General features: G+C 40.4%; 1 protein-coding gene across 2 annotated transcripts in view; it reads left to right on the forward strand.

Moving 5' to 3' along the window:
- The window catches only part of Orc3 (origin recognition complex subunit 3), a 39,684-nt gene that overhangs the window by 15,033 nt on the left and 6,574 nt on the right, over positions 1-18,077 (forward strand). For both annotated transcript variants that reach the window (XM_070538691.1, XM_070538692.1), the window contains exons 9-16: positions 3,130-3,243; positions 6,486-6,619; positions 6,754-6,796; positions 8,161-8,274; positions 8,382-8,461; positions 10,723-10,871; positions 11,858-11,949; positions 15,839-15,927. In XM_070538691.1, coding sequence (XP_070394792.1) covers positions 3,130-3,243; positions 6,486-6,619; positions 6,754-6,796; positions 8,161-8,274; positions 8,382-8,461; positions 10,723-10,871; positions 11,858-11,949; positions 15,839-15,927 — 815 coding nt within the window. The remainder of the gene's footprint in view (positions 1-3,129; positions 3,244-6,485; positions 6,620-6,753; positions 6,797-8,160; positions 8,275-8,381; positions 8,462-10,722; positions 10,872-11,857; positions 11,950-15,838; positions 15,928-18,077) is intronic.

Below are 18,077 nucleotides of genomic sequence, written 5' to 3' on the forward strand. Positions count from 1 at the left end.
GTACGAATATATTGATATAGTGTTAACTTTCCCTGTTCCCCCACAACTCATCCCCTTGGCTCAGGTGGCACCAATAACAATGTCCGGTCTCTATTTCTCCTTTCTTCCTTTTCTTCATTCCACGGTGCACTTATAGTAACCCTTCAAAACTGTTGTCTGGCAAAGGTGCCCGAGGGCAATGAAGGAGCAGTGACAAGACTGATGGGACACATTAAAAACTGCTGCATTTTCATTCTCAAAAAAAAGAGAGAGAAATTTGCGAAAGGGCACGCATTTACCCAGTGGGTAGTCTCTATGGGCCATAATGCTTTATATAATGTCATCACTGCTCTTTTCTAAGGTGGAAAAAGTGCAGTTTCAACAATCTGCAGGAAAAAGCAAGGGATTTGTTGCATGAGATTGTAGGTGCGCAGTGCACATAGTGTACGTAGTACGCACTGCTCGCAGTGTTCAGGGACGGAAGTGCTGTGCCAATTGCACCGTCACGCATCAAACCGTCAAGCTGTGCCAGCCAGCGCCAAAACATTAATTTCGTATGAAGTTCTCAAATTTGGCAGGATATGTGTGTTCACCGGCAACCGCAAAGCCATACACATGCCTTGGCTATCGTCTAGTCCTGCAATCCAAGCCTAAGTAATGTTTCAGTGTCGTCTTTGGAGTGTGGATGTGTTTGGTGGCATAATTGTAACTAGGCTGCAAGAAAATGAAAACTGTTTTGTGCTATGCAACGCATTACGAATGTTTTATATAAGTGTTATGTGTTTGCGTATACGTGGACCAGCTAAGTACAATTTGAACTGGCGCTCATTTCATGGGGCAGTCAGCAAGGAAAGTGTTGCTGAATGACTAGGTTCATACAGTTTGCTCAGCATGTAGCTCATCAGTTTCATTATACATTTTAGCACTTGCTTTCGCACTCTATTGGCACATCTGCATCAATTAATGGGCAAACGCCATCCGTGTGACATTTTAAATCTATTTTGCACCTGCACCACATCTAGTTACTGGGATGATAGTGCATCATGCCGACAAATAACGTGCTTGCTTTCATGAAATTTTTTGGTCATAAATATCCAATGGCAACCGCAGTATTCACTCAAATTTGCACTCAGGCTATACGATTTTCAGCCCGGCCACACCACAAAATCAGGCTCTTGCTGCCACAGAACGCAAGCCAAGGATGTAAAGTTTCGTAAAGGATGTAGTCAACCTTAGCAGCCGAATTGTGGTCGTAATTAAACATTCGGCGAAACCACAAGCTTCCAAAATTGTGTTGGCGGCAATGATGTTCACGACACGACTTGCAGAGGTTGAGTACAAAAATTTTTTAAATCTATCGTTCAGTGCACGAAACGTCGGTTACCGTTTTTCGTTGGCTTTATGGCTCCTGTGGCGGAACCACGAGTAAGCCTGAATAATCGAGCTTATTAAAAATACCGGTGGACGATGCAGACCGGAAAGCCAGTGCATATTTTTATCCCTTTATTGTTTTCAAAAATATCTTAGAGCCTTTTCTTGGTAAGTGATGTGAAATACTGGAAAACGTGCAATGACCAGTATGTCACTTCACATTTATTGTGCAGTATTCTGATATCTTAACTGAAGGTCACCAAGAATTAAAAATGACCAGAGGGCACTATGTGAGTGGCGTTCACTGTACCTTGATAGGTGTTGTTCATGGTGGCGAACTGTGAATATTTCTTGTTCATTGTGCATGAGTATGTTCAATAAGCTAAATTTATAAATTTACATAATCAATGAGATGTCAATGAAAAAGTTATGGATGATGTTGACAGAGGACCGATAATAGTATTTAGAAAAATGAAAAATTTGTGAAAACGAGTTTATTGAGTCTTTAATGAGAAAGAAAGCCTGTAAAATAAAATAAATTAAAAAGAAGATGCTGTGACTGTTGGAAGGCTTCTGCACACCAAAGATTGCATCAATCTTTATGCAAACCTCTTGGGCACTGGGAACGAGCTGCCGCGCATTTTTCTCACTGTGTCAGAACGTTTTGGCGCGCATCTTTGGTCCCTGTCAAAAGCAAAGTAGCATGATCTTATAAAAATTCACTTTCTGAACCGTTAGGAGACAGCAATCTAGGTTCGTATGTTTCTGAGACCAGTTATATTACTGGTGCTGGTACACATTCTCGCGAGGATGTAAAAAAAAAACATTGCAGGCTTTCTTTTGTTGTTTTTCTCTTTTTTTCTTTTAAAAAAAGAACCACACAAGACCTAGGTTGCTATATATGCAGTTGTCAGGAATTTCTCGACATATTTCAGAACCTTTACATTGCCACCTTATTGAATAAGTAAGGTAATAAATGTTAGTTCATTAAAATGAAATACTAGTTTCTTGTTTATTAAAAAAAAGATCACTCAACTTGCATTAGCACAAGTCAAGTGGGTGCTTTCATGTAATGCCCTCGGTTATTTTTTTCTTGGACGCGTATAGTTGGCACATCCAGTATGTAACTTAATGGTGGTTTTTAAGAAACCCGTAGGGGTTGCCTTTGCAACTTCATGGTGGATGTCAGGTGGATGACAATTTTTTTTCCTGTCATGAATTTTTCTTGCCTTTCGGGCTTCCGCTGAACTGATCTGTTGTAACCTAATAGTGTTATAAGTAGAATAAGGAGCACATTTTCTTCATATGCCTGTATTTCACTCATACTGACCTTTATCAAGCTGCTCTAAAATGCCTATTTACTGCTCCAAAACAGGCAATTCGAGCTCCAAACATGCTCCAAAGCGCCAAATTTGCTGCTCCAAAACTTCCTTGGCCGCTTCCATCCCTGAGTGTTAATAGCATCTAGCTTGCATGTTCATGGTGGCTTCGTCTACAGATGGAGAACGTTTTTTTTTACCGTGGCCAAGAAAAGCTTTAGTGCCACTTTAAGTTGCAGTGAGTGAGAAGCATAAGTATCCTTTTTATTTACAACCACATGGAAGTCAATAAAGTCCAAGAAATCAACTTCCTTTTTTTTAAAATAAAGAATCTGTTCCTTGAAGTGCAACTTATTTTTTATGGTGCCGATAGCTCTCTCCACAAACAACTTTGGTGCATTGTGGCAGCCACCTGTGTTGTGCATATATACTGCCGTGCTCAAGCATGATGCTTCTATAGGTCCTTTTAGAGCCGTCCATCTCCTTCAAGCTAGGCCATGCTGTCTTCCAGTTTATCGTGGACGTCGTGCTGTTTCACGACTTTTCCCTAACAAACCTGCTTCAGATGTTGAAGGCAAGTTCTCTCTTCTTGTCACAGTATGTTCAGAATCACTTGTGTGATTATAACAGCAATGGACACACCTAAATATTTTGATCTCTTACAGCAAATAGCGCTTAGGTGCCCATTATGGACTGTTTCCTCTGTGCATGCCTAACTAGTGTAACCAATGTTGGGATTGGCCCAGGTGCTCAAGATTGGAAAGTAATAGTGGGTTACATATGCGTGTTGAAAGTGAAATTAATTGCCAGCTTTCTTGCATTTGCAACCTAAGTTTAAATAATTTAAGATATTTTCGTAAGGGCATGCAAAAAGGTTGAGCTGCAAGCACAACTTTTATTATAGCATCCCAGAGGTCTATACATATCATATGGCTCCCTAAACATGATTGCACAGTATTGGAGTCCGAAATAATTGCTTACTGTGCATGACTCTGTAAGCACTGATGTTTGTATAGATCTGTTCTTTATTTTTTTATAATGTGCTCTTGCCTAATGATGACAGTCATTATCCGTCTGGTAGGAGTTTTCATTCTCTAACAACATTCTTGGTGCTTTCCTGTGGAGAATGCTATGGATTGGTTTGATGTACATAGCAGCCTTGGCAGTAAAGCAGCAGGAATAGATATTTGAAACAAGATGCCCACAAGAATGATGTTCATCCTTGTGTGATGAGAGTAAATTTGAGTAGCTGTAACATTTTCAACATTGCAGCACACCTGCAGGAGTAAGCAGTCTAGTATCAACTGGCAAATACCCCATTATGTTTAAAGGATTAAATGTTTCAGTTAGATATAGGCGAATATCAATTTTTTTTTAATATGGATGAGTTTTGAATATTGAGTAGTCAAACACCAACATATATATACAGCAGGAATACATATTTCAGTATAATTAGGTACCACGCCTTTACTGAATAGTGTAAAAGAAAGGCAGCTAACTATCAGGAACAAAGGATCTGTTTTATACACAAGATCACTAATTGTCATTAAAAAACTGCATGAATAGCTTCTCAACATATTTAGAGTCTGGTTACAAACAAGCTTTTCAAGAGTGAATGGCTGCTGTATGACTTGCTTTCCAAAAACGTTAAAGAAGTGGTCGCCGAAAAAAGACCAAAGTTGTGAAAAAAAAAAAAAAGCTGCTGATGTACTTGTGTGCCGTAAATGCATGTAAACGGACCCATTATGAGGAAAACACCACTCGTCTTAATGTAGAAGGTAAAACTTCTACACAGCTAACTTCCAGAAAGGCTAAAACAAAAGCTACATACAAAAATCACTGTTGTCATGTAGGCTTCTGCCATGAAGCTTAAAACAAAACTTGCATTACCCATTTTGCATCTGCATTGCTTTGAAACCTTTTGTTGTCCTTTCATTTCTGATAATTTTCATTACTTTGTTTAGCAGACAGGATACAGTAGCAAGGATTTAATAGTAAGTTGTGCAATACTTGGTTAGTTTCCAATATTTGAATAATTAATAGTTCGTTTTTGAATACGAAAAATCAGTGTGTAATATTAGATACCCTAATATTTTCCTAATATTATCCCCCAATTATCCCTAAGATTCCCTTCCCTTGTTTCGATATGAATTGAGTCTACTTTTGAAACTTTCACCGGCGACTATGCTACAAAATAACTTTAATTATGTCCTTAGCTCTAAATGAGGTATATTGTCCGAGTGTTTTGGAAACAGATTGGAGGGTTTAATAAAGTGGAACCATCAACAGGAAGAAGTTGCTAGTGGTTGTGTTGAAGACAGTGACCTAGCCAGAAGCAATTTTTTTTTTTTTTTCAGGGGAGTGGGGTCTTGCACTTGTCTGGGGGATACGGGTGGATGCATGTGGGTGTTGTTGCACATTGTTTTACGTCACATTGTTTTACGTCATATAAAAGGCATGCATATAAAGGCACAGAAGTTGACACATTTGTGCAGGGCCACATGGGAATACACGTGCTAATTCGTATTATTTACTGTCACTAGTATGTTGTCATCCACCCCAGTGCAGCATTAATCTACAAAGGAAATCTGTGGATTTTTCTGAAGGAAATTTGGCAGTTGAAGAAATATTATTCCTATTTGTGAAACTTTCCTCGCCTTGTGAATTTCTGCAGAATTTTTTATGTTCAGTGTTCGTGCACTATAAGCAGTCTATTAATTTGGCTTCACTCTGTGTTGTGCTAGCCTCCTGGTTTGATTTTGGCTTCTAGCGCAAAGTGAAACACAGACACAGAAAGGAGCAGACAGGACGAGCGCTAACTCTCAACTAAATTTTTATTAAAACGAAGAACATATATATAGGTGATTGGAAAAACCATAGCATAAGAACATGACAAGGTAAAAGGCATCAGTTAAACATATTAGGGGGTATGGAAGTCAAAGAAAAAAAAATTACTTCAGATTAGTACACGTATTGCGAAGGTACTGAAATTCGCAATCTAACAGAGACAACGAAGCATGGCTGATGCAAGTGTCTGCTAATCTTTTTATGTGGAATACCTCGATAATTTCCCGCGTGGTTTGGCATCTGTGTCTAGAAAGAATTTTTGTGTCTTCAAAGAAAGGTTTGCAACCACAATCGAAACAATGTGCCGCTAAATGTGATGCATTAGGGTTGTTTAGTGAATGTTTGTGTTCTTTTAGTCTAATGTTAATGCACCTGCCGCTCTGTCCAATGTCTCTGTTAGATTGCGAATTTCAGTACCTTCGCAATACGTGTACTAATCTGAAGTAATCTTTCTTTTGTTCTTTGACTTCCATGCCCCCTGATATGTTTAACTGATGCCTTTTACTTTGTCGTGTTCTTATGCTACGGTTTTTGCAATCACCTATATATATGTTCTTCGTTTTAATAAAAATTTAGTTGAGACTTAGCGCTCGTCCTGTCTGCTCCTTTCTGTGTTCGTGTTTCACTTCGCGCTAGAAGCCAAAATCATGTTACCGTACCAACTCGCCCAACTGTCTATCCTTTTGCATTACACCTCCTGGTTTGTTCGGATTGTAGATCAACCACCCCAGAAAGCTGTTGGTCCCAGGTTCTACTCCCAGAACGGGAGGAATCTTCCTCAAATTTCAAAGCTTTCTCATAAATTTGTATGTTTCCTTTTATAGCATTACGGTACTCTTAGCTTGACCACATGTTTTTCTATTTCCTGGAACTTGCTCAGCCTTGCAGTTTCCTGGAGAACTGTAACATTGCCATAATTGTATTGCAGCAATATGTATTCGCAATAGGCTTTTCCTAACTGTTTTTCAGATGTGCATGTTTGAGCATTTTTACCATAATCCTGCTTCCCACCTATGCTGCCGCCAAGAAAAGCTGAAAGATGTCCTTCAGGGCATGTCGCAGATGGAAATGAATGATGTCCTAGGCCAGCCATCATACCAGAGGTACTGCATGACATCACTTCAGTCATTTCATCTGCAGTTGACTGTGGAATTAGTGCTCAAGATGTGCAACTTCGTGTGCTTGGCACTGATTCATAGATTATTATACATGTTTGTGAGCATCTTCTTTATTGCAGGTACTTGATGAACAACAAGCTTTCATCAGAAACAGCATCCAAGGCGAGTGACATTTTGCTGACTCTGTACCCTGCATTCACTAAAGTGAAAGGGTATTCTAGCATACTCTCTTTGTGGCAAAAGTTGTTATGAGGGGAAGTAATGAGCTGCGAAGATTCCCAAAAAAAGGCCTTACTGGGCAGACTTGCCCCTGGTCAATAGCAATGAAATTTTTGGACACGTCTATATGATAGTGTAGATACACAAAGCAGCTTCCGTGCAGAATGTTGTGTTTGATAAACGAGTTGCTGAATCACGAAAGGCTCACAGAAATGGGTGTTTCTGACACCAAAACTGACTTGTAAAAAAAAAAAAAGAAAGAAAAACACCATTGCTGCTTGTCGGATGTGATGCATTTCTCAGACCACGCAACTTCTTGGCATGACCTTTGAGATTAAGCAACGTCTGCAGCTGCCTGCGAATGCACTGAAAAATCTCAGAGGCAACATACTGTGACTTGCATCATTGCTGCTAACCACTAGATGCATGCATTGTCTGCTTAGGCAGCTATTAAAAAAGTGCTGATAGGAAAATTACACAATTACTTGCCGAGCAGCCTTGCCAAGATTGCTTTGGTAGTATGTGCCACTCATTTATTACCAATTTAGCCAAAGTGAAATTTCACTGCAGTTGGCCTTTAAAGGGGCCCTAAACCACCCCTTGGGTTTGGTGAAATAACATAATCTGCGGGTAGCACGCGCTGCTGTGAACATCTGGGCCATGTTTTGCTGTCGTACGCATTGCGTGGAGCTCGCAAGCGGAGCGTGACGTCACCCTTCTCTCAAATTTTCTCTTTTCAAGAGAAGCCTTCTCATCTCTCCTGGATACTTTATTTTCTAATAAAGTGGATTCCCATACATGGCTGCTATAGGTAGCTGTGGCTTGCTACATAGTGTTAGTACCGCGGTTGCTGCCAGGTGCCGCCACAGGTTCACTGGTTAAGCGCACTGTGGCTCGCTGAGGACAACCACGTTTGGCTTACATTTGGTGCGTCGTAGGCACCAAAATGTTAACACACAAAATGAAATTTGAACTGCACGCCATGGTGACATCTAGAAAGCGGAGCATTGTGGGCATGCCCCACTTCGCCATAGCCTTCGCAGGGCAAGGCATTGAAGAAGGAATGGGAGCACAGCGGAGGCCATATTTGATTACCAATAACTCCGCTTCTGTGCAATGCATTGAAGTATTTTTTGTGTGCCAAAGTATTTCTGAAATAGCCTATTCTCACTTCAAATACCTTTCTCCACTTCGATTAAAGGTGTTCGGGGTCCCTTCAGGGTGTACACGTAACAATATAATCAATATCTTGAGAAAATATTTTAGCTCACTGCACCTGACAGGTTTGTGTCCTTTTGGTTTCTCAGAGAATTTGTAAAATGGTGAAGGATTTGCACAGCCACCACAAGAACAGTCTGCTGTTACTTCATGTGTTGTATGAGTTTGCCAAAAAGCTCCCTGGCTGCTCCCTTGGAAATCATGTAAGCTGTTCAGAGTCTGTGAATTCCGATCAAGAACTGTTTGCTGTGATAAATTTCGCTTGTGAGCTGCTTGTTTTTTCTTTTCTTCTTTTTTTGTATTGTTTCAGCTTCGAGAAGTGTACATGACATTTCTTCAGGAACCTGTGTGCGAGACTGAAGAGTTTAGCAAGTTGGTCAAGCTGATTCGGTAATTTTTTTTCTTGATTCATTGTCATGAAGTAGATAGACGATTGTATGAGGTTGTGCTTTGCATTGATTTATGCATAATGCTACAATGTTACTTTGTGAAGAATCTCATTTGTGTTTTTGTGATGTTTGCATTTTAAAACCAATATGTTCTGTAGCCTCCACATCCAATACCACATGATGATATGGGATCCTACACATTCTACATCAGTTGAAAAAAGAAACACATCTGGCAATTGGCACAACCACCTTTTCAGGTGAATTACTTGAACAGGCAGACATTACAAACATGAAAAATAGTGAATTTTTGTAAACTTAATCAACAGAGTATTGCTAGCCAACATTTTAAATATTCATTTAAAGGACTGAGTCAGTTATGAAAATGAAATGTTTCACTTGAATGTGCCACTTTGATGTTTTCAGGTGCAAGTGCCCATTTTAGGGAAAACTTACTGGCTAGGTTTGAGGTAATGATATAAATACACAAGTTTTAATGCACGAAAGTAAACCTGAATATTTACAATTCATGTGCACAAATGTGCACATATAGTACTCCAGTGGTTGCTAGGTAACTTATGGAGAGCAAGGAACGAATTATGGTTCTTTGTTTTTGTTGTACTCTTTTGCATTAGAAGTGGGAAAGTGCCTTTATTTCATCTTGCTGATGTGGCAGAGCTGTCTGCAGTCAGTGACTTGTGCTGCCTTTTCTTCAAACTGCCACAACTTGTTTAACTGTGCTGTTTTCATTAAAATGCTAAAGGTGCCACTGGGATTGGTACAGTCATCTTGTGAAGATTAAGAAACAGGTGAAACTGACTTTATGAGTCTTTGTTTTTTGTTGTTTAAGTAGCTAAACATACAATGTGCATAATTGTGGGCTGAGTGTTTAAAGTGCTGATAAGCTACTGAGGATAAACACCGTGACATTTTAGTATAAGAGAGAATGAAGACCAACTTTTGACCAACTAGGGTTGGACAAATGGCTGAGGCGTAGTGTTGCACAGTGTTATGTTGTGGTTTTGATTGAAATGGTTGCTTACTTTTGGGTGAACGCAAAATTGATTGCGTACCATGTTTTGAGTGCACATTGAAGAACCAAAGGTAGCTGAAATTAATGTGGCGCTCTCCACTGCTCTGTCTCTCATTGCTCCTGTGATGCTTTAGATCTGTGATATTGATTAGCTCTTGGGCTAAACTTTGGAACACATTACCACGTAGCATCACATCACCCACAAGATTTAATTTGCATAAGCAGCTTGTTCATTTTCACCTACTATTTAGCTTATCAAAGGAACTACTATGCTAGTGTGTAATTTTTTGTTTTTTGCACATGTTTGTTAATTTATTCGGTCCTGCCGTTCCCTGCCTATATAAATATAGATTGTTATATATCATAAAGAAACAATAGAGATTGATTGGTTTATTGAACAAGAAACAGCTGCACGGTAGTTAGAGCACTCATAAGATCATTCGTGCCATCTCTAACACATGACACATTACCAATGAAGACGGCTCGGATGAAGAGCTGTTCGTAAAATAAAATTCATCCCTCTCTTGTCGCAGCTGTGCAACTGCGACACCTACTTCTGCCATTGAAGGAGCATCATGCACGCAAGCCTAGCATTAGGCGACACGATAGTCTTGCAGAGAAGGCAAATGTCAGGGGATAAGAGAGTCTAGTAACTTCTAAGGTAGCACATTGGGCTACCTTAGAAGATACTAGAATCTGATTGGATGATTGGCCTGAAACAATTGTTTCAGGCAAATCATTCTATCAATCAATACGTCTAGAACTTCTCTTTATGAATTCTCTGCCCATACTACTGTGCCCATGATATCATAGTGACTGTTCATTTCATTTGTAGTTATGCAGTTTTGCTCATTCTTGCACTATGAAAGGCGGTAAACTGTAAAACTGCTTTCATTACTTTTATAATAGTGTTCTCTGACCAAAAAAATATATATATATATCAAAGATCATCTAGCCTTGGGCAGTCGATGCCAAAATCTACAACATCATGGGTAGTGGTTGGTGCAGAAATATTACATTAGGGCTATTGCGTGTTCTTTGTTTAGACTTTTTAAAAACATTATTAACAGAATGTTTACAGAAAAAATAATGTTTGCAACTTCAAAACTGTCATCTACTGATCTGCATCTTGCCATTTGGATGTAGAGTGATTGTGTTCGTTTAACATTTAAATTCAGGCACTGTCTTCATGCAGTTTTCACACGGGTGATGTATATACTTTGTATTTACAGTATAATGTCCATTGACGAGTTACAGAAGAGGATTGGGAATGCTTTGTCAGTTCTTGAGTCTCATAAAGACCTCTCACAGGCTCCTACAAGCATTGCTGAGCTGAAAACTCACCTTGTGGAATATACAAAAAAATTCACAGCTTTGACTGGTATGTGTCTTGTGTGTGACTGGTTCAACTGAACGTTTTGTGCATGTTTCTGAATTGAATTTTTTGAAGTGAAACTTTCTTTGTGGAGCCAGACGGGTTTTGATGCTGTTATGGTTGGGCTGTGGAGAAGTGTGGTGGAAAATAAGTTGTCTGAGGTGCGGCAGGTGAGAGGAGGGTAATGTGAAGAAAATCAGGGTATGTGTAGGCTGTGGCCCTGATTAGTTGGTTGCACAAATGATGTCGCCATCTCTGCTGTGGCAGATGCACATCTGTGCTCATTCGTGGCAGAAAGGAAAAGGCTCAAGTGGCTTGTGTTACACCGATGCTTTGATTTGGTGCCTGTGTAACACTACAATGATGGCACCAAATGTAGTGGCTTACCAATGAAAAGTGATGCAGCATCGGAAGCTGATTTAGGCAAAAGACAAAAAGGTAGCTAGTGGCGAGAGGCAGCAGTTATGTTCAGGTTTTCGTAAACCAGCCCTAGTTTGTACCCTATTGGAGGTGCTTTCGTTACCTCAACAAGCTTCCTCAGTATTTCTACAGTGCCTGTGCAGTTTTGTTCTTGGGCATTGTGCATGTTATGATTTTATGCAAGGTGTTGTTTCTTTACTTAAACAGTGCTGCATTCTCCCAAACACTTCATTGAGCATTTTGAACTGTCAGGCTAGATGGCTCACAAAATAAAAGAAAGCCCTAATTGAGATGAGTACAATGTACATATCTTGGTCATTTTTTCTTGAATATGTCCAGTGCTGCCATAAAATATGAATGTGGCTCAATTATTTTTATTTGTTTCTGGTTATGAATACAATTAATGTCAGTTTACTTTGAAGCCTTCATTAACCTGCTTTCATGCATGTAATGTGCACTTATGCATACAGAAATATAATGCAGAGGTATATCTTTTGGTCTTCCAGCCTTGAATACTTCGGGAATTATGTTCCCGATATGCGTGTTTTATTGTTTCATTTTTGTTCTCCAAGGTGACTTTTCTGAAGCACAGGATGCGAGTGAAACAGCAGAGCCAGTTGTCTTGGAATGGGGGAAGCTGAGGAGCAGGTCACAGTTTCAAGAGGTTAGGTCTTCTCATGGCATAACGATAGCTGTCTTTATGAAACAATTTTCTGCCAGTCATTACTTTACCTGGAGGCCATTTGACAGTAACGTTTGGACAGTGTACATTGCTGAGGTGATTGCAGTGTTGAGGATGTTTTATTTGAATGCAATTTTTGCTATGTATTGCAAGCTTTATTTTGATGTGCCAAAAGTAGCATGGTCAGGGGGTTGTGTACGCTTGAACTGCCTGGTTTTTACCACTGCGCTGATGTTTTCTGCAGGAAGTAAGCTGCGTCAAGCCATTATAAAATGCCGTTTTATATTGTTACGCGAAGGACAAGTCAGTAAGACGAGCAACTATTTACAGGTTATATTTACAACAGCGGTTGCAGCGCTGACCGGTTAGATTCACAGCGCGAGCCCAGTTCGTTCTTTCTCCTCTTTTCTCAAGTGATGGTGCCCATGCTCCTCGTACGAACAATCAAAAACCACACACGTGTAGCATAATCCCCCGGCGGCAGAAGCAATGTCCCAGAGCATCTAAATGTCATCACTGGGAGGGTGATACTGCTTCAGTTGTGTAACGTGCACAATATCACTGGACTGGGAAGCAGATGGGGCGTCAGGGGCGATCTCGTAGGTGACGGGAGTCACGGCACGAAGCACTCGGTATGGGCCTGTGTAACGAGACAGCAGTGACGTGATTTTATTAGATGGAGCTCCGCGACAACTTCTCACAGACTGTGGCTGGACATTCCTATCCAAAGTTATCGCGGACATCCTGCAGTCCTGTGCCACGAGGCAGAAGCTATCCACATCATACCATCCGCAAACAAATGGCCTCACGGAGCGTCTCAACTGCACTCTCACAGACATGCTTGCACAATATGTCTCTTCAGACCACACTGACTGGGACCTCGCTCTACTGTTTGTCACATTTGCTTATAATTCCTCGCGCCATGACACAGCTGGTTATTCCCTATTTTTCCTTCTGTTTGGCCGAGAACCAGCACTACCCCTCGAATCAACCCTCCCTGTTCACGCGCCACCGACCAGTGAATGTGTACTTGACGCCATCGCCCACTGTGCCCACGCAAAGGAAACTGCCCGTGACCGCCTTCTGAAATCCCAAGAGAGTCAAAGGCGTTTGTACGACCGGCGACACCGAGACGGGCACTTCCTGCCTGGTTCTTTGGTGCTTCTATGGTCTCTGTCTCGTCAGGTCGGCCTGTCAGAAAAACTGCTGTCTCGTTACAATATATTTGTTTAATTTTGAATGGCGATAGCCATTCTATGTATTACAAGGACAACTTTTCCTTAGAGCTTCCATTTGGTTATCACAAAGTGCTGCTGAGCAGAAAAAAAGCTATAATCTTTGAGCCGAGTTCAATCTCATTACTTTTCGGTTATAAAAAATGCGCTTTAACCATTATAGTACGAGAATTCTACTGGAGGTGACAGAATAGTAGTAGATAGCATGTTATGCAGCTTGAACCACATACGACAAGGCAATTAGATGCACCACTTTGTATGAGGACTAGAGCTTAGTGTGCAAGCCTTGAAAGGCTATGCACTGCAGTGAAAAGTCAGCTCTGAAAAAATGTTCCACTCTGCTCCTACTTGGGAGAGGATTAGCCCAGTCGTGTGTGCAACAAGATTTGTTGCATGCATAATAATAAACGTGAAGCACTTGTCACAGGGAATGTCAGTGGGTGGGCAGTCCCTAGGCATCATAACATGGTGTGAACACATTGTAATGACATAAATGCTTTGTGAAGTGCTTGTGAAAACAAAGAAATAGTGGTTTCCTTTGGTCACTGTTTCCCCTTGTTTGTGCTTGTAAGCAAAGGGTCTCCTAGCTTTTTTTGCTTTCTGCTTGTACTACAATAGACTTCCTTTAATTATACTCAGGTAATTAGGTTTTTCAGTTGATTTGATCCCGAGTGAAGATCTTGGCCGCCGTCCATACATTTCTGTGGGAACAAATTTTAATTTAAATCCTGAAATTAGCCTTCACTGGATAATTAGAAATTGGCTGGTCATTACACAGGTGCTCGACCCCAGTGGTGACTGTAGCGGTGACTCCATTAGCGGCAGCGTCAGTCTTGGCGGCACTTAGGGTTTAGTTAATATGTTGAAGACATGTCATCTCCCATATTTTTGACCTGCTCCAGTAAGATTTTAAAGTGCAAATGCTTTAAGTTCGCAATGAATTATTTCAGTATTTACCCAATTCTAGCACGCACCTTCTTTTTCTCATTAAAATTCATCCAAAAATTGCTTGAGAGATGCAATCCTATATGAATTTAAAACCAAAACCACATTTATGGCGTGTGTAGCAACCTACTGTCGGGGCCAACATAGGTTTTGGGATTGTTGCAGAGTCATTTGATAAATGCAGATTATCAAATGCGCTGTGGAACATATGGAGGACGGCATGTTGAGGTTCTACAAAAACAGCGATTAAGTACTGTCTGATAGGGTGAAGGCGGACATTAAATAAGTTTTAATTGTGCGAAGGTAAAATTCGCTGCTTTCATCTTTGTCTTATTGCCAGAATAAAGTGTGCTATGTTCTTATTGAAAAAAAAAAATTGGATGCACGTTTGATTTTTTGATTTGTTTTGAAGTGCTATTGTCATGTTTACGTTAGTTTCTAATTTGAATCCATAAAAAGGGAATGCACATTCGATTTGTGGACAAGTTAGAATTGGGGAAAATACTGCCAAATGAATCAACGGTATGTGTTGATGTTTTTTCTGCCTTCGTTGAATCGACCAACTTTTCTGTCATGCCTAAATCGACTTAATGAATGTGTACTGTATCATGCTCATTATGAGTCACATTACGGTAGCCCATCGCCCAAGGAGCTGCGAGGCTGTATGGCATTGCAAACATTAGAAAATTTGGTGAACTAAATGGCATTGCGATTGATAGTAACAGCCCCATTTACAAGAATAATGGCAGGTAGCTTGCATTTTTCTTAGTGAAAGAAAAATGGCAGGTGTATACAGTGTTACAACTCCTATCGAGCACGATAGAACATGTCTGAAATAAAATACTAAGACTCGAATGAAATAATCAAAACCTTTTTTTAGTAACATGTTTCTAGAGTTCTCAACTGTATGCTCAAGCTAAATTTATCAATTCCATTCATGGTAGTCATGTAAGGGAGCACTTAAAGTATGAAACGACCCTGGATTTAACATACTTTACATTTGTGCATGTAACACAGCTCTGAATATAACTGTGCTTCAAATTACAGCCTATCAGGTAAGGGGGAAAATGAGTCTGCTAGTGTAACTTACTAAAATAAGCACCGTTCTGGTCATTATGAAAGCCACCTCGCGTGCCTATTAGCTTAAAGCAGATGTCCAGAGACATTATTGTTTTGCGTGTTTCATCTCATCTTGGCTCATGTCTTTTCAAGCTGCTTAATCATGTGTTATCACCAATCGCCCACTATTGTGTTTCCGCCATCACCGCATTTGCTGCTGCTGTCTATTGAAGTGCAGTGTGGCTTCACGGCAGTGCACGCTGTACTGCTGTGTAGTTGCATTGCAAGTGGAATTGTACGTGCAACTTGCACTCCTACTTAATACTAAAACTTCTCAAACTTGATGTTGGTTTCATGCACCATACTATACCGCACAAGGAAATCAACTTTCTAACTTGAAATGGCACTATAACTACTTTTTGATTGTGTTTCTGCTTGAAAATTAATAAACAGAGTGCATGTTTTGTGATGATTAAACATAAAAATACAACTTTCCTTGCTGAAGAAATGGCACTCGCTGGAGGTGTTCTGGCCAGTGTGAAATTTGACTTGGTTGCAGCACAATGCGTGTGGCTTGTGGGAAACAGAACATTTTTACAGAGCTTTTGTATATCTGGCTTCTTTTTTAACAGAAACTGAAGAGTCTTACGAAGACAAAGCGAGTGTCTCCCTTCGAAGCATTGAGAGACGAATTTTCAAGCTTCTTTGCTGAAGCATTTAGGTAAGATCATGTGAAGAAAATAGTACTCTTTGATGCCTTACTTGTCTTTTACTGCAAAAGAGAGTGCATGGTCCAGGAGATTCTTTAGGCCTTTTATGGCTTGCTTGAATTTATATGGTGTGACATTTGACTTTCGTTTATTCTATCTTAACAGGCATGTAAAACTGATTTTTCATTTTGGGGAGCTTGAATGAAAGAAATATTAAGAAAGCATGGGCTCTTTGCGGAGTCTATTGATTGTAGTTGAATAAAAAGGAAGATTGAATTAACTTATGCTAAATTAACTGAAGTTGACAGTGCCATGAACAAAGTACTATGTCTTCACAGCCATCGCAGAATTTTCTTTTACTCGTTTTACAAGTTTAAATAAAGAGAGGGAGAGAGAGGAAAGTTTATGGTTAGTGATATTCTGAGAAGGCTGCAAACATGGCTGGGAGTCCGTTTCAATCTTCCATTGAGATTTGTACTAGGCATGCCATAAACTTCTGCACATAATATGGGGTTCTCTTTTTTTTCCAAGTATCAGCACTTCAAATTTCTTTTTTATATTATGGTCAGGTACCAATGTTCTTTTAGTTGCTTTTTAAGTGTTTTATCTTTCGGTATGACGAAGCACTGTTTTATGGCCATAGTGTCCGTGTCTAAAATGACCTGATTATTTGAGCACTTCAGTTTGGTTTGTATATATATGACCGAAAAACTGTCTTTTGACACATTATGCAAGGATATACATCTTTCCTTTTTTTTTCCTTTTTGTGGCTCAAGAACTGCCCCTTGTATTATTATTAGAATTGGATTACAAATGAGGGTTTGATGTATGTGCATGTCCGAGCTTCAGAGCCATTTTTGACGCAGCTGTGGCGATTTAAGCTCCTTGTTTTGGCGCTCTGGCCATGCCCCTTTAAAGGACGCAAACATAGAGGTATTACGGGCAGAGAGCAAGGTACAAACTCTGACAATGTACCATTTGGTTGCCCCTAAAGGGGCTGTTACAGAGAAAAAAAAAGAGTGAAAGATAGAAAAAAATGGCAGTGGTGATGCCTACAATGTCATCAAGTGGGATGCCTCTGTAAAATAGCATAGAGAAGTTGTAGGTATGAATCATGGCATCGTTTGGAACTGTTACTCAAAAGCCACCAGTATTTGTGACATTCACTCTCAAAAACTTCCTTGGCCCACTCAAGCCAATAGCAGACTATACATCACAATAGTGTCACAATACCATGCTATGATTGGGCTCGCACTTTCCAGCCTTTGTTTTCTTCCTTGCTAATTTGTGGGAAAAAGTGTTTAAAGGAGGGATGTTTTCAATGGTTTCCACACGTCAATTTTCAGACGTTCCACCTCATGGGCCATGTTCTGGTTGATTCTAATGAAGAGGGGTAGTTCGTTCATTCCCTAGGACTTGATCCAGTTTCGTATACTGTCTGGCCCTAGTGTCGCAGCACTTCTGCAGGCTGTCCAGCGGCCTTAGAATACTGGGGCATACTTAGAGACCTCGGGTTCAGTCCAGACCTTCGTAACTGCGATGATGATGTAGTGGCATATTAAAGGAAGGCAGTCAAGGGTGGGAGAACTTAATTTTACTGCAACACCTGCTACAAGCAACTTTTGCAACTACACGGAACTTCTGCTCTCCAAGTTCAGGAGGCTGCAAGTGGTGACAGCTTCTTTTTTTTTCATATAGGGTCAGGTTATGGTTACAATTGGGTACTGTATGAGAAATCTGTATGATAGTCGTTTGTGCGAATTTTGAAGGAGGAGGTCCTCTACATCACCTATTACAGGGCCAAAGGCTTCCATGCTAACTGTATAAAGGAGCTCATGGACGAAGATCTGGATTTCACAATGCCTAAACAGGTGCAAAGAGTGGTGCAGCTTCGTTTGCAAAGTTCTTAGTGATGAAATCCTGGCGCGGCCTCCCATAGGCGTACCTGGTGTCATTATCCAGGTCAACAAGCGCCTCACGCATGAAAAGAGGATAGATGACCAGCGCCACCTTCTGGCAGGAGACAATGCGATCGTAGTCAACAAAGCTACAACAGAGATGCATTCAGAGGGCTGTGGGTGTTCAGCATGATGTATGGCTGCTCCAAAGTGCTCAGAAATGTGTATTTTTCTGCTCCCAAAAAATTGCTCCAAACTTCACT

This window comes from Dermacentor albipictus, chromosome 5 (genome assembly GCF_038994185.2).
Source record: "Dermacentor albipictus isolate Rhodes 1998 colony chromosome 5, USDA_Dalb.pri_finalv2, whole genome shotgun sequence".
In the NCBI taxonomy this organism is placed as follows: Eukaryota; Metazoa; Arthropoda; class Arachnida; order Ixodida; family Ixodidae; genus Dermacentor; species Dermacentor albipictus.